At 48.9% G+C, this 17,099-nt stretch overlaps 1 protein-coding gene, 1 long non-coding RNA gene and 1 pseudogene across 2 annotated transcripts in view; 2 read left to right on the top strand and 1 right to left on the bottom strand.

Annotated features, from left to right (window-relative positions):
- Positions 1-6,094, bottom strand: part of LRP1 (LDL receptor related protein 1) — a 79,485-nt gene extending 73,391 nt beyond the window's left edge. Inside the window, exon 1 of the mRNA XM_036297633.1 lies at positions 6,028-6,094. Within this exon, the coding sequence (XP_036153526.1) occupies positions 6,028-6,094 (67 nt within the window). The remainder of the gene's footprint in view (positions 1-6,027) is intronic.
- Positions 6,095-7,126: 1,032 nt separating this feature from the next.
- Positions 7,127-7,976, top strand: LOC118649985. The gene is made up of 2 exons (XR_004965820.1): positions 7,127-7,264; positions 7,717-7,976. It is a non-coding gene; the product is annotated as an uncharacterized LOC118649985 (long non-coding RNA).
- A 3,465-nt stretch (positions 7,977-11,441) lies between these two features.
- LOC118650875 lies at positions 11,442-11,903 on the top strand (annotated as a pseudogene).
- The last annotated feature ends 5,196 nt before the right edge of the window (positions 11,904-17,099 follow it).

Raw genomic sequence — 17,099 nt, forward strand, 5'->3', positions numbered from 1 at the left:
AGTGGGGGATGGGGGAGTGAAAGAAGAGGAGCCCTCAGGGCCCCCTATCCCACATCAGCATCTCTTCAGGCCCAGGGACAGAGAGGTTGGGGACGCACATCTCCCGGAGCCAGGGCAGCGTGAGGAGGCTCGTGGAGAGATAAGTGAAAGAACTTCCTTCCTGTCAGGGATGGTGGAGAAGCCCAGGGAATGTGGAGTTTGAAGGCTGAGGCCTGTCTTTGATTTCCTTCAGGGGGAGAGGGGAGGCAAGAAACAAACAACCTACTTTGGGGCAGTCTACACAGCCCAGGGAAGCCCCACTGGAGGTGGGAGGGAGTTGCCGTGGGGGTGGGTAGGAAGCTGGTAATCTGTTTAGAGCCTCCAGCCAAGCCCACTCCCCCGCCCCTCCGTCCCCTGAGCCTTCTGCATCTGATACCAGCACCCAGAACACCCGTCTTTGTGGCCTGCAGCTAAGATGAGGGAGCAACACAGCCCTAAGTTCAGCCCTAAATTGGGGATCAACTACCGGGCTCAGCGGCCGCTGCTGCCTCCTGCCCCTCGTGAGAACTGGGGCTTCGTAATGACATGCGCTACGAACACTTCACATGGTCACTATGAGTCAGCCACTGATTGGAAGGAAACACTTTGTATTAACTCATTTAGGTCCTCCCGATCCTGTGAGGTGGGCACTGCTGCAACCCCCATCAGACAGAGGTAGAAACCGAGGTCCAGAGCAAGTAATAACTGGGCAGGTGGAGAAGGGGGACTAACCGCAGGGAGCATACTTTGGTCCCCTGAAGCTGGGAGTGGGAGCAGGATCACAGGGGGTGGTAGTGGCCTTCAGGGCTCATCAGGGAGGAGAGGGACAAGAACAAGACAGAAGAGGGAAGAAAGAGGAGAGAGATGAAGGAGGAGAACTAAAAAGGAAAGAGAGCAAGCGAGGTTGCCGAGAGAACGCCAGGACACAGGGGCCGTCTGTTCTCAGCTTTGCCTGGAGATGAATGTGACCGCCATGCTAACTCTGGCCAACACCCCTGCCCCCCCTCAGATCCAGGCACTCGGCCCAGCCATGGCCCCCAGGGCCACCAAGCTGGAGCCAGGACAGGAGGCGTAGCGTTGGGTGTACACGGACCCCACTGCCCGGCTTCAGCCTTGGCTGTCCTCCTCTATGCCGTCCTGGGACCTGGGGAGTGGGGCGGGGAAGGGTGCCTGGCCAGAGAAGAGCGCATGAGGAAAGGACGGGCCCTGAGGAGGTCTTCCCCAGAGGAGGGGACCCATTCTTTGAGGGAGAGGGAGAGAGGTGAGACCTCAGAGGTGCTTCCTAAAGGACCAGGAGACCTGAGGCAGGAAATTCATGAAAGAAATCCTTGAGCAGACACCGGGGAGAGAGAGAGAGAGATTGTGTGAAGGGATGTTTTCTAAAGGGAACAACATGATATATCTAAGGGAAGAGGAGCCAGGGGGTGGCCAAGGGGTGGGGGGCAGAGCCTGCAGGAATCTAAACTTTCAAACATATGGGGGTGGGGCAGCAAGGGCCTCCCAAACCCAAACCAAGAGCTTTTCACTGGATTTTATGTATTTTGGGTGTTACCCGGTGGCTCTTTCCCGCAGCTCAGCGAGGCTCAGACACATTTTTGTCATTCCTGAGTCTGGGCCTCTGCTTTGCGGCCTGGACAGACGGACAGACAGGATGGCCTGCGCTGCCAGGGGAGGGGAAGGGTCTCCCCCTACATCTTGAGTCAATATTGACTCAGCAGCCCATTAGCCTGACAAGTGACCTCCCTACCATCTTTTCCTTCCCCCCACAAGTAAGATTCAGACCCTTCAAATGTCCCCAGAGATCATCGTGTCTCTCACCAGGCCTTTATGAGCCCTGATCATCTACCCCCAACACACACACCGGGCTCATCCTCAGCAGAAGTAAGAGCTCGAAGCCCCTGACCCCTTCTCCACGCCTTTCTCTAGTTCTTAGGTCATGAGGAAGTCCTGCCAGAAGTCTAACCTCCCTTGTTCCTTCTGAAATATCTCCTTTCTCCCTCTTACTCAGTCCACAAAGGGTATCAAGTTCCCTCCTTGCAGAAACATTCTCTCCAAAATCCATTCCCAAAATTAGTGGAGGGGGAAGACGAGAGAGGAACTTGAAGGAAAGTGGAGAAGAACTTTCACTGCCAAACTGGATACTCCCAGTCTGGCCTGGGAGGGTACGAACAACTACAAAATTTCGAGCATGTGAGCAAGCCCAGGAGATAGCTTTCGGGATACCAAGAGGCCCGGGTGGAAGGGATGGCGACGAGCAGAGACAAAGCAAGCGGCAGAGATTGAGAAACGGGGCCGAGAATGCCACGAAGGATGGGCAATAAGAGAGATAAACCAAGAGGATGAGAGAGTTTCTGAAAGGCCAAGAGGGCACACGCCAATGACAGACAGACTAAAGCAAAAACGATACAGTGGGGTCTCGGCCCAAAGGTCGCCAAGACAATGACACAGTTACCTTGGGATGAACTCGTGGAATAACAACCCCTCTGAGACCCAGATTAAGGTGGGGGCAGCATATATCCTGATTTAGAGAGAGAGTCCCTGCCCTCCCAATGTCTGACCCCAGGGAGACCCAGGATAGGGACTTACTGCCTCCCATAGAACCGGGAGGGTGGGAGGAAGGGAAGATAGGGCTCTTCAACCTGAGGCCAAGGCCTGGGGAGGGTCTTAGCTCCCCAGGAGGAGCAAGAGGGGCAGAGGCCTCTCCTCCACCATCCCTCACCTCTCTCCCAGGGAAGGTTGACCCTGGCGCCCTTCAGAAGCACAGCACGGGAAGTACTCCAGAGCCAACTGCTTCCTTCTCCAAACAATGCAGGATCCTGCTAACCGGCTGAAATCTGGGACTGAACACAGAGGGGTGGGGGACTAGGTTCTTCAAATGCTCACATCCCACCGTTCGCTCCGACAGGTCAAGGGACCCTTGCATGGGACTCGCCTGGGCGATAAGCACCCCCCATTCAGAGCTGGAGGACTTGAACCTGGAGAGTCCATGAAGTGGGGGGCAGGGGGAGCTCAAAAGAGACTCCTGAGAGGGAATGAGCTTGGGGTTCTAATGTGCAAGGCGGAGGCTGCAACAGGGGGACAGAGAGTTAGACTTGCATAAGGAAGAGCTCCCAAAGGTGAGATCCTAGGAGTTTGCAAGAGTTTGGGGCATTTGGACAAGCTCTGGCTCTGGCCAGTGCCCCGATTGGCATCCTTGGGAGGCCTGGTGATGGGGAAGTGGTTGGGAACAAAAAACTATGGAGAAAATGGAGGAAGGGGAAGCAAGAATGGGGAAAAAGGAAGTCTTATGAAGCAGCCTCAAACATCAAAATATCCTGCTCCCCCTCCCCCAAATCCCAGAATCAATGTCCTACATGTCCCTGCTTTGTCTTTCGTGTCTCTGCTTTGAAAGATAAGGGTAAAGGGAGATGTTCAAGGAACTGGGTCTGACCAGGGATAAAAGGAGTTTGGAACCTTTCCCCAAAGAGCCAGGAGGCAAACACCTCAGTTTCATAACTCACTTCAACTGTCCAGCTTGTCTGATAAGTGGTAACACGCTGCTCAAGGGTGTGTGTGAAGAGCGGTCGGAGGAAGGAAGGGAGTCAGCCTTCGTCCGTGAGCCGGATCTGCCTGGGGCAGCCCTCTCGCTACAAAATGTTCTTCATCTCAGCAGGATCCTCAATAACCCTTCTTCCCATTCCGCACCCCATCTGTTTCCCCATCCTTCCCATAGCAAGGACACTCGACTCTGTCTACTAGCAGGGAATGACATTGCTCCCGAAAGAGAAAGGGACCCTAGGGTAGGTTCAGGCATAGCAGAGAAGGCAGAAGAGGTGGGGGAGACCCCAGGCTGCTCCCCTGGAAGAGCAGCAAGACCTGTGAGAGCAGCAGGAAGGAAGGTTAGATACTAAGTCAGGTAAGATGGGGCCGGGAGGTTTCCTTCTCTCAAAGATGTCTGTGGGCTTGGGACTTGGGGCTTGAGGTCAGGGGTAGGAAGGATAAGGGAACCCCTTAGGCTGCCTGGATAGCACTGGCCCTCCGGCCTGTGCAATTCCCCTTCCTGACCCAGAGTGGGTGAGACTCATGATTCATAGTCCTATTCCCAAGGTAAGAAGGGTAGTGTGTGCTGGGGGAGGGGTCCTTTCCCTGGAATTTTGGGTACAGGTTGGTTTGAGCTGGGGTTACAGCCATGAACTGAGTGAAAATTTTAAGAAAGGGCAGGGAGGCATTAAGGAGAATATATCCAGTCTCCCTCTTCCACTCACCACCAACCAACTTGGTGTGGCAAATAGAACCGTTTTAGAACCCTGGGGGTGACACTACCTGGGCCATTCCTGACTGGGCTGGGGAAACTTTCTGTTCTCCACAGACTCCTGATGGTGTCTCTCTCTCTCCCTCTCTCTCTTAAATTTTTTTTCTCTCCCTCCCAGAAGCTGCTACTGTATATCTAAATCCCTCTGCCTCGGTTTCCCCTCCCACCTCACAGAATTGATGACAAGAGGCAAGAACATGCATAAGAGGAATGTCATGAGTAAGGGTTGGCTGTGAGGGCTGGTCAGGAGAACATTCAGGACAGATCCTCTTTACTCCTTTTGGGCAGATAATTGAGGTTGAGGGTGGCAGAGGAGCAGACAGTCCCCAAGACAGAATTATTGAGGGTCACTGAATATACTGTTTTTCTGGCACAGCTGCTTCCTGACTCCCTAACCTCCCTCTCTCAACCGAAGCAATTTGGGGTAGGGGAAGAGCCGGAAAGGTAATCTGATTTCAGAGAAAACTTTCCTAATCTCAACCTCGCAAAATTTAGAAGATGGAGGAAGGGTGCAGGATGGTATTAGGCCCAATTTTTCCCGGATGACAGGAAGCGGTGAGATCCCACCCCTTCTCAAGTCAGGGGCCCAGCCCAACCCCATGACCCCAGCTCAAAGCTTAGGCAAGACCTGAACCAGTGACTCACAAATAAGAGGAAAAAAAATAGCTGACATAAACGGGGAGGGGGCACTTCCCCAACAGGACACAGTTCTAGCCCAAACCCAACTGTAGTGTTCAAAGTGTATGTAAATGGGGGGAGAAGGGGAATGGTAGAGAGAAATAAACACATTTACCAAAGGAGCAGGGAATTGGGGAGTTGGGGCATAGCCATAACCCCCATCCAACCTCCAGCTCCCCTACCAGTCCCCACTGTGATCAGGCCAGGAGGCGAGAGAGCAGCCTTCTTCCCACCTCCCACCTCAACATTCCAGGCCATTCTCCAGCCCCCTTACCCAACCATGACATCTGACGTTTTTCCTTTCAAAGCTCCCAGGAATTAAGAAGGAAAATTCAAAGCCACACAGCATCTCCTGCTTCTCCTCTGCCCCCCAAAACAGCCCTATTCAGGCTACTGACAGAGGCCCTGAGAGGGGAAAGTGCTCACTTCGGAACCCAGGCCGGCAGAGGCTGGATCCTGGACCCAGGCCTCCAAGCCTGGTCTCCCAGGCCCAGATTCCACACCCAAGCAGGGGGTGCTCTCCATGGCCCTCCCTTTCCACCCACAGCCATCTCGGGCCTGCCTGCCCTCTTCCCAGCGAGACACTCTTGACCTGGCTCCCTCTTCCAGATTCAGAGGCCACTGCAAAAGTCCCTCCACCCCCATTTGCAGCCCTGTATTGCAAACCCGGATTCCTTCACCATTCAGATGGGGGTGGAGGGGTGGAGGATGTAGGGGAGGTGGAGGCCCTCCCCAACCAGAGATAGGAAGAGAAGGCCTCTGGATCCCTGGATCAGAAGAGGGGGGAACCCTCTCCTCCCTTCCCAGGCCTCTGGTCTTTGTTTGGGATGGGGGCCCCCATGGAAGCATCATTCACCCAGGGCCACATCCTCCAAATTGGACCCCCATCCCCACCCCCAGTTGGGACGCTGCTGTGTCAGCTGGACTGTGATAACAAAAGGCACCCCCTCCCGCGTCTCCCTTCCCCATCCAAACGCAGGAGTGGGGGCTGGGGAGTGGGTGTCCCCAGGGGTCCTAGGGGGCCGCGGAATCTCACTTACCGTCGACAGCGGCCGCGACCAGAGCTGAGAGCAGGGGCAGCAGCAGCAGCTGCGGCGGGGTCAGCATGGTGTGATGCAAGCAGCAGCCCCCTACTCTCCGATCCTGCTACTTCTCACCGTCGCCCCCCCCCCAATTGGGGGGTCCCCCTTTTTCCTCCTTTCCTCCTCCTCTATTCTTATCCTATCCTTCAGCAACGCGCACCAGGGGCGTGGGTGAAGAGGCAGAGCTCGGAGCCCCTTGTGGAGGGTCTGCCGACGAGGGTACGCCCCCTGACCCCAAATCCAAACCCTTCGCCCCCTGCTTTTCTCTTCGCTCCTCTTTCCCCGGTCCCTGGGCAAAGCTCACAGCTCCATCTCCGAGCCGCCTCCGGCTGCAAAAATGCACAATTGGGAGGAGGCGGGGGGGGGGGGTGGGGGCGTGGACCGGGTTGGGGAGCCCTTGGAAGGGGCCTGATGGAGCTCTGGGGGCTCTCCTCGTTTCTGCCTCCTCAGTGCCCGGGCCTGGAGCTCGCACCACTGTTCCCCCGACTGAGGTGCCGCGGGGCGGGCTGAGAGGGAGAGAGGGAGGGGAAGGGTGGAGGAGGGAGGGAGAGAAGGGGCGGGGAAAGAAGAAAAAGGGAGGGGGGAGAGCTACGCGGCAGTCCTGCGGGTGCGCATGCGCGGGGTTGGCGCGCTGCCCTGGGGAGGGGGCGCCCGGGCAGCTCCGAGGGCTTGCGCTCCGGCCCGCGGTTCGAGATCGGGGTCCCGTGGCGCCGCTGGCGGGCTCGGGGCGGGGAGCGTCCTCTCCCCCGCCGGGGCCTTTCTCTCCCCCGCTGCGAGTGGCTGGAGGAACGGGGGTGCTTGGGCAGTGGGCCCGCCAAGTGGAGTGGCTGCTCCCCTAGGATTTCAGCCGGGTCTGGGGATCCTGGTTTCCTGGAGGTGCCCTGACCGTGCCCCGCCGGCCTGGGGTGGGGGCAGGGGCCGCCATCGCGGGGACGGTTCGGGGAAAGGCTGAGCTTGGATTCGAAGACTTTTGGAGAGGGACCGGGACCGGGGCCAGCGGCGGGGGCGGGGGAGGAGGGCCGCGAGGGCCCGCCCCCACCTCGCTCCGGGACTCGGAGTAAACAGGGACACCGCGGGGACACGCCGCAGCTTGTCCGCCCTCCCGGGGCCTGGGGATGGAGCCCACCTTCGTCCCCGCCTCGCCCTGCCCGCCTGGCACGGAGCGCGGGAGGGGCAGGCGCTGGTTTGGAGGGAGGTGAGTCACCAGCGGGTGGGGCTGCCCCCTTCGCCCCAAGAGGTCGGGGCTCGTTTATTTTTTATTTTTTTATCCCTTCTGCCTGGCTCCCCACCAAGTCGGGGTTTTAGATTCCGAGCAACAGAGATTTGGAATAAGATGAGGGACTCTGGACCCGAGTTCTGAGCGGGAGTCTGCTGAGCGCGGGAGCTCTGTCCGGCCCGCGGGCGGTCCGGGGAGGCTGCCTTCAGCCCCGGGCGCCGGCGGGTCCACCGCCCCGCGGAGGTGCTTCTGGCCACTGCCCCCTCCTGGGCGGTGTTTGCAGCCTGCGCCCTGGGCGTCTGGCTTTCTGGTGTCTGGAAGCCAGAGTGCAGGGAGACAGCAGGCGACTTGGGCTGCCAGAAACTGAGGTTAAGAAGAGAGGGTTGTACCCTTTTAAAATTCTAGCCAAGGAAGGGTTCTCCGTCCTCCAGGCTGTCCTTGCAGAAAGCGGAGCAACACTGAGGACTTGTCCCCTGATGGCAGTGCGAGCCACGGAAGAATCCAGAGGAAACCAGACCTTTTCCCCAAACCAGAGCTCCCTCTGGGCTGGGTTTGCTCCAGGCCACGGCCACCTACCTTTCGTCTTCCAGGCTAGAAATCTCAGACGCTGCCAATTCTGTCTAATCTTGCAAGTCTGTGCTCAAGGTCTGTCATTTTTTCCTTTGAAATAAAGCTCCAATTTCCTCTGCCAGAGATTCTTCACACAGCGGTGGAATCTTATTCATCCAATTATACAGCCCTCCTGGGCTAACACAGTGACAGACACACGGCGGCAGGGACTCACTAAACGTGTTTAGTGAATGCCTATCAGATTCCTTCCTCTCCCAGGACCTTCTCCCAATGTTACGGTCCAAGCGAAATCAGATTGAAACAGATTTCAGACATCTTTGAAAGGAAAAAGCTAGATGGGATGACCGTATGTCGCTTGTAAGGTGGCAGTTTCATTCCTCTCCCTGCTAGTTACCTTACAAAGGTGAGTCTTTCTACATCCGTTCTCCCTGTGTAGTCTCTTCCTGGATGGCAGACCTCTACTGGGTGTCTGTCTGTAGACAACTAAATCCAGTATGAACTCCTTTCCCAGCCACGGACTTCCAAAATCTGGCCTCAGCCAGCACGTCAACACTTATTTGCTACCTCCCAACTCCTACGAGCTCATGAATGTGAATGTGTATTTATTTTTAACTTTATCTTATAAAAATGGTAATAATTAGTGGTTAAAAAAACCCTCAGCGTATAGGAAGGTACAAGGTGAAAAGTAAACTCGCTGCTCTCCACATTCCCATTCTTCAGTCCCACCCTCAGAATCACCACTACTGAGAGTTCTGTGGGTCTCCTTCCAAGAGGTTAAAAAAAAACCCCACAAAAAAAACAAATAAACATCATTTAAACCACAAATGAGCTCATACAATATATACTATTCTGTAACTTATTTTTCAATTAACTTATCTTGATCCCTTTCCACTTTGTACACGCACATCTCACCCTCTTTTTATATTGGCTACTTGCAGTGTCCTTGCTTGGATTCTACACAATCCATTAGGGTTGTTGGACACTTGGTTATTTCCAGTATGTGAACTGTGAGGGTGTCTCTAAAAGAGAGCGAATGCATATTTCTATCTGAGCCTTTAATTATACTGTTCTCCCAGCCCCTCCTTACCCTCCTTAGAAAAACCGTCCTGTTATTCTCCCTTTGCCCGTCTCTCCTGTTCCCAACTTGTACTCAGGATAGCCTCAGTACCTAGACCAGTGGTTCCCATCGTGGGGCACACGCCCCACAGGGGGGCAATTTGATTTTTAAGGGGGGCAATTTGAGAATGAGTTACTAACAGTGAATTTTTTGCATTTCTTATGGCTCTAGGGGCCTCATATACAGTATATAAATATATATTGTGACATTTTCATGCACTTTGGTTCTCTATTATATATTTTGAAACTTTATTTGCTATTTTTTTTTATATCACTTCATATTATTACTAGAGGCCAGATGCATGAAGTTCGTGCATGCGCTGGGTCCCTAGACCTGGCTGGAGATCAGGGACGATCTGTGAGGGCACTGGCAGGGCGATGGGGGGTGGGGGGGTGCTGGCACCCACCTTGGCCAGCCTGCGGGCTGGGGGCAGCTCCTGGTGGTCGGTGCGTATCATAGCGACCGGTCTTTCTACAGTTTGGTCAATTTGCATATTAGGCTTTTATTATATAGGATTTTTTAAACAATTTCATAGTGATCTCTTCCTCAGTACTTCAACTGTCCTTTTGTTCTTTTATGTTTCTCGTTCATGGATGCCATGTTCTTTGGAAGTTTGTTTAGACCAAGTTAATGGTCTTTTCGACTTCCTCCACGTGAATAGGAGTTCACTTTTTGAATAATAAGAATTATGTGCCGAAACTGGTTTGGCTCAGTGGATAGAGCGTCGGCCTGCGGACTGAAAGGTCCCGGGTTCGATTCCGGTCAAGGGCATGTGCCTGGGTTGTGGGCACTTCCCCAGTGGGGGATGTGCAGGAGGCAGCTGATCGATGTTTCTCTCTCATCGATGTTTCTAACTCTCTATCTCTCTCTCTTCCTCTCTGTAAAAAATCAATAAAATATATTTAAAAAAAAAAAAAAAGAATTATGTGTCACGGGGGGTAAGGGGGGGCATTAGGATTTTAGAGGTGCTTCGGTGGGACATGGCCAAAAAGAGGCTGGGAACCACTGACCTAGACATTAGCACTTAATTGTGCAGGTTCTGTGTCTGCCACCACACTGTAAACTCCTTAAGGGCAAGGGTGTCTTTTATGTCTTAGTATCCACCCACTATTAGGAGCTCTTGATTAACGGATGGGAAGGCTGACAGAGTGTCAGGGCCAGGGGTGCCTGTGCTGGTTGAGGAGACCATCATCATTAATTCCTTTCAGGCAGATGTGACTGTAAACACCTCCTCTGTATTTCTCCTATAGCACTCATGAATCCCTCTCTGCCTCAGCATCTTCTCCCACTTCTATTGTTAAGAAGCATTTTCAATCTTCAAATCCTTGAGTTGAAATTATAACCAAAATAGCAAGAAATTAAAGAGGAATTCTCTGCAACCCATAATCAGGATACCTAGAATGGTGACAGTAGGAAAAGACGTTAGTGTGGGAGAGGGTATCTTCTTTTTTGGATCTTCCAGCAAATCCTGAAACATCTTTTCCTGTCTGAGTGTAACAGGCACTGGGATTGGGGCCTTAAGGGGGCTGCTCTGGGATTGATTGTCAGGCCAGAGGCTGACACCACCTAGTGGTCAGCTAAAGAAGTGTAATAGGGAGGCTGTTTCTGAAGGATATGGCGGAAGATGGGAAGAGACGAAGATTTATTGAGCTACTATTTACCATGTACCAATTCACGCAATGGGTTTTACATGGATTAGCTCACTCGAGTCTCGTAACCACCTTATGGCATAGGTGTTATTTCCAGTTTGTAGATATGGGACTAGAGCAGTGGTTCTCAACCTTCCTAATGCCGCGACCCTTTAATACAGTTCCTCATGTTGTGGTGACCCCCAATTTCATTGTTACAAATTGAACATGATTAAAGAATAGTTATTAATCACAAAAACAATATGTAATTATATATGTGTTTTCTGATGGTCTTAGGTGACCCCTGTGAAAGGGTCGTCCGACCCCCAAAGGGGTCGCGACCCACAGGTTGAGAACCCCTGGAATAGAGGCTCAAAGAGGTGAAGGAAATCTGCCCCAGATCACAATGCAGATTGGAGCCCAGTTTTCATACATTAATAAACATTTATTAGGTACCTCAAATGTGCAGAGCATATTGGTAGGCACTAGGGACAAGAAATGGAAATACAAAGTCTCAGGTTTCAGGAAGCATATAGATTGGTGGAGCTGTGCGATAAGATGACTGACAGTTATAACACAGTACCTTAGTGTCTATAATAAAGGCAAGTGCAGATGGCCATGGGAACCAGGGAAGGATACTTATTCCAGATAAGGGGGGTCAAAGCACAGCAGTGCAGACAATACCCGCTACATGTTGAAAGAGAAGAAGGAAGTGACAGGCAACGGCAGGAGGAAAGTTTGTTTTAGGTTGGTGGGCAAGCAAAGGCATGGAGGCATGAGGAAGTTTAAAACACTTGAGGAAGCTTTCCGATCTGCCATCCATGGTGGAACTGCCACCAAGATGCAGATTTTTGTGAAAACCCTTGTGAGGAAGACCATCACTCTCAAGGCTGACCCCTTGGATACAAGAGAGAATATAAAGACCAAGATCTAAGATAAGGAAGGAATTCCCCCTGATCAGCAAAGACTGATCGTTGCTGGCAAGAGACTGGAATATGGATGTTCTTTGTTTGACCATAACCTTCAAAAGGAGTCCACTCTTTATCTTGTGTTGAGACTACGTGGTGGTGCTAAGCAAGAGAAGCATTCTTACACCCCTCCCAGCAGGAGTGAGCATAAGAGAAAGAGGGTTAAGCTGGCTGTCCTGAAATACTATAAGGTGGATGAGATGGCACAATCAGTTGGCTTCGTTGGGAGTGCCCTTTAGATGAATGTGTGCCAGAGTTTTATGGCCAGCCACTTTAACAGTCATTGTTGTGGCAAATGTCTGACCTGTTGCTTCAACAAACTAGAAGACAAGTAATTGTACATGGGTCATAAGAGACATCCACTGGCGCAGCCTGCACGGCTCAGGGGTTGAGCATCCACTTATGAACCAGGAGGTCATGGTTTGATTCCTGGTCAGGGCACATGCCCTGGTTTCGGGCCCAATCCCCAAAGTGGACCATGCAGGAGGCAGCTGATTAATGATTCTCTTTCATCATTGATATTTCTATCTCTCTTTCCCTCTCCCCTCATCTCTGAAGTCAATAAAAATATTTTTAAATTTAAAAACACACACACATGAAACTTGTCACAAAGTAGTTAAAAAAAAGACAACTAACATTTAAAAAAACAACACTTGAGGAATGACTAATATGATATGGCTAAAGTTTAAGGTACTTATTGGGGAAGGTAAAGGGTGAAGTGTTCGTGAGCCTAATTATTATTATTTTTTAAAATATATTTTATTGATTTTTTACAGAGAAGAAGGGAGAGAAATAGAGAGTTAGAAACATCAATCAGCTGCCTCCGGCACACCCGCTACTGGGGATATGCCTGCAACCAAGGTACAGGCCCTTGACCGGAATCGAACCTGGGATTCAGTCCGCAAGCCAACTCTCTATCCACTGAGCCAAACCAGTTAGGGCTCGTGAGCCTAATTATAAAGGGTGATTTTAGGCACCCTAAGTAAGAACTTAGGCTTTTTTTTCTAGAAGTTGTGGGAAGCCAGGTGAAAAACTGATGAAGTTCTTAATGCATCAGCCATAAAGCTGGAGAGGAAGAGGATTCTAGACTAAGGAGATAGGATCAAGTTTACTAATTGGTTTACCATGTTGCCCTACAGCAGGGATGGGGAATGTCCGGCCCATGGCGGCCGTATAAGGCCCACAAAATAATTTGGTCTGGCCCTGCCAAGGCATTAGGGGTGAGTTAATTAAACATTTGACCAAATATAGGAGTCTAATTTTTTTTTTAAGTCCTACAAGGTGTTTTGGGCCAGGATTTGGCCAAGTGTGTGCATTTTTGTTTTTAAATGTTTTTATTGATTTAGAGAGAAAGGAAGGGAGAGGGATATAGAGATAGAAACATTGATCAGCTGCTTCCTGCACATCCCCCACTAGGGATTGAGCCTGCACCCGGGCATGTGCTCTGAGGGGAATTGAAATGGTGACCTCTCTGTTCATGTGTTGATGCTCAACCACTGAGCTATACCAGCTGGGCATAGCAGGCTAGTTTTTAAGTTGATAATTTTGTATGGCCTGTGAATGATGTGATAAATATCCAATGGCCCTTGGCAGAAAAAATGTTTCCCCACCCCTGCCCTAGAAGCTAGGGACAGAGAAATCTGGGTCTGGAAACTTTAGCTCATGTTAGAATGTTCTCGAAGTTCTCAGGTATGGGCTGCACATTAGACCCACCTGGGGAGCTTTTAAAATCTCAATACTAAGAAAAACTGGAAGACTTATACTACTTAACTTCAAGACGTATAGGCTACAGTAATCAAGACAGCGTGGTACTAGCATAAGGATTGACAGATAGATCCAGGAAACAAAACAGAGGGCCAGAAATAGACGCACACTTAATGGTCACTTTATTTTTGACAAAGGTGTCAAAGCAATACACTGGACAAAGCAATACATCTTTTCAACAAATGGTGCTGGAACAACTGAATATCCATATGGGAGAAGTAAGTGAACCTTGACCCTATCTCACACTGTATGCAAAAATTAATTCAAAATGGATCATAAATCTAAAACCTAAAAGCTAAAATCATAAAGTTGTTAGGTGAAAACACATTATCTTTATGACTTGGCGATAGGCAAAAATTTCGTAAGTCATTGAAGGCAATAATCATAAAAGAAAAAAATTGATAAAAGAAACATCAAAACTTTGCTCATCAAAAGATACTATTAAGAAAATAAAGCCAAAAAAAGGTAAGAAAAATATTAATCTGACAAAGGGTGGGTATCCAAGATATATATATATTTCCTATAATACAGTAATAAAAAGACTGTAATTTTTTAAATGGACAAAAGATCTGAGCAGATACTTCATAAAATAACATATATAAATGGCCAATAAACCCATGAAAAGTATTCAAAATCTTTCTACATCAAGAATATGCAAATTAAGACCACAATGAGATAATTCTCCACACTCACCAAAATGGTTAAACTTTAAATAACTGACAATACCAAATGTTAGCAAGAATGTAGAGCCCTCGCTGGTTTGGCTCAATGGATAGAGTGTCAGCCTATGGATTGAAAGGTCCCAGGCTCGATCCCCAGTTGGGGGCAGGGGCCATGCAAGAGGCAACTGATCAATGATTATCTCTCATCACTGATATTTCTATCTCTCCCTTTCTCTCTGAAATCAATAAAATTATGTTTAAAAAAAAAAAGAATGTAGAGCAACTGGAACTCTCATACAGTGTTGGGAATGTAAAATGTACTATCTATTTGGAATAATATATAGCAGTAACTTATAAAACTAAGCATATACCTGCCCTATGAACCAGCAATTATATTCTTAGTTATTCAAGACAAATAAAAACATACAGGTGTGAGCAAAAGTAGATTTACAGTTGTGAGTATGTGAAACAGAGTTAATAAAGCTACTATAATAATCATAACTTGCATGTCTTTTTCCATATGAACAACTGTAAACCTGCTTTTGCCTACCCCTGTATATTCACACAAAGATTGGAAGAAGAATGTTCATAGCATTTTCTTCATAATAGCCCAAAACTGGCTACAGCCTTGGTGTCTATCATTAAGGAAAAAGAAGATAGCCTCATTGGGTGGCTCATTTGGATGGAGCCCATACACCAAAATGTTGGGGGTGCAATTTAGGGTACATACCTAGATTGTAGTTTCAATCCCCAGTGGGGTGCATATGGAAGGCAACTTATCAATGTGATGTTTTTCTCTCATGTGAATGTGTCTCTCTCTCTCTTCCTCTCTCAAAATCAACTAAAAAAAACATACCCTCAGGTGAGGATTTAAAAAAAAGAAAGGATAAACAAATTGTGGTATATCTTTACAATGGGATACCACTTAGTAATCCTATATAATAAAAGCCTAATATGCTAAGAGTCCGGTAGTCTGGTAGGCCGTTCAACCAATCAAACATAATATGCAAATAATATGCTAAGGCCGTTCAACTGCTCACTATGACATGCTCTGACCACCAGGGGGCAGAAACTCCAACCGGTAGGTTAGCTTGCTGCTGGGGTCCAGCCAATCAGGACTGAGCAAGTTGGGCCAGACACACCTGGAGCCCTCCCGCGGTCCCTCCCCCGCTGGCCAACCTCCCACGTCCTTCCCTGGCCCTGATTGTGCACCAGTGGGGTCCCTCAGCCTGGCCTGCACCCTCTCACAATCTGGGGCCCCTTGGGGGATTTCAGAGAGCTGGTTTCGACCCGATCCCGCAAGCCAGGCCGAGAGGCCCCACTGGTGCACGAATTCATGCACGGGGCCTCTAGTAAAATATAAATGAACAATGGATACACACAACAACATGGATGAATCTCAAAACACGGTGAGTAAAAGAAGCCAGACACAAGTGCTCAAAGTCACTAATCATCAGAGAGTTGCAAATCAAAAGGACAATGAGGTATGACCTCACACTTGTTAGAATAACTATCATCAACAAATCAACAAAAGATAAGAGTTGGTGAGGATGTGGAGAAAAAAGAACCCTCATGCACTGCTGGTGGGAATGCAAACTGCAGGCTCTGTGGAAAACAGTTTGGAGTTTCGTCAAAAAATTAAAAATGGAACTCCCATTTGACACAGTGATTCCACTTCTAGGAATTTAAAAACAAGAATTCAGAAACAATCATTAGAAAGAATATATGCACCCCTATGTTCATAACAGGGCAATTTACAACAGCTAAGATTTGGAAACAGCCTAAGTGCCTATCAGTAGATAAGTAGATTAAAAATCTGCCCTAACCGGTTTGGCTCAGTGGATAGAGCATCGGCATGCAGACTCAAGGGTCCCGGGTTCGATTCCTGTCAAGGGCATGTATCTTGGTTTCGGGCACATCCCCAGTGGGGAGTGTGCAGGAGGCAGCTGATCAATGTTTCTCTCTCATCAATGTTTCAAACTCTCTATCCCCCTCCCTTCCTCTCTGTAAAAAATCAATAAAATATATTTTTTTAAAAAAGGGAATTAATTAGCGGAGATATTTTAATATTGCTATTTGCCCTTTCTCTATAATAGAAGTGTGAGAGATGAAAGGAAATTAGTAAAATGTATATGAAAATAATATATAAATTTATTAATAAATAAACAATAACAAAAGGATATAACAACAACAGAGGCATGATATAAAAACGACAAAAACATGATATGAAAACAACAAAAACATGATATAAAAACAACAGTGATGCAAACAATGACTGATAAAGTGATTAAACTTATTCTAATATCTTCCTGTATACCACATTAAGAGTGAAAACACTTTCAGAGTGCTTGACTAATTTCCCTTGTGATGAAGTACTTAGAACTTTAACTGTAACATCACATGCTCTTCAAACTGGAGAGAAAGCAACATATAACTGACCATGTGCAAAAACGGGTTCAGGTAGGAAGATGCCTACTCTGTCTAGAGTTTGTCCTTGTGATTTATTAATAGTCATCACAAATGCTGGCATCAGGGGAAACCGTCGTCGAATCAATTTAAATGGGAGGCCAGTGTCAGATGGGGACAAATTAATTCTTGGAATCAGAACAGCCTCTCCCTCTGCAGATCCTGTTAATACTTCAGCTTCGATAATGTTAGGTCATAATCTTTTGATAATAAATCTGGTACCATTACAAATACCCCATTTACTATTGAGATTTCTCAGTAGCATGATGATTGCACCCACTTTCAATTTTAATTTATGACACAGCATTCCCGAAGGAATAATACTATTCAGAAATTCGATGGGGAAATTTTCCTTTGTTTCTTTGTTATGGGGTGGGGCCACAACATTAGTAACAAAGAAACAGAATTAAAACTTTATTGGGGGGAGCTGCTACAGTGTTTTGGACAGGTTCAAGCCTTGGACTGATGAGAGGGCACAGTCCTCTCATTGCCACGTGCAAATCCCAGCTTGGAGGGCAGGGCCCTCCCAGCACAATTATAGCCAACAGCTGTAGTTGTAAGCTTGAACCTATGGTCCGAACATATGGCCGCACGTGCCTGAGTGATGTAGGCTTGATAGAGTTCAGGTGCATGTAGTTG

Source organism: Myotis myotis, unplaced genomic scaffold, assembly GCF_014108235.1.
Source record: "Myotis myotis isolate mMyoMyo1 unplaced genomic scaffold, mMyoMyo1.p scaffold_m19_p_3, whole genome shotgun sequence".
NCBI lineage: Eukaryota > Metazoa > Chordata > Mammalia > Chiroptera > Vespertilionidae > Myotis > Myotis myotis.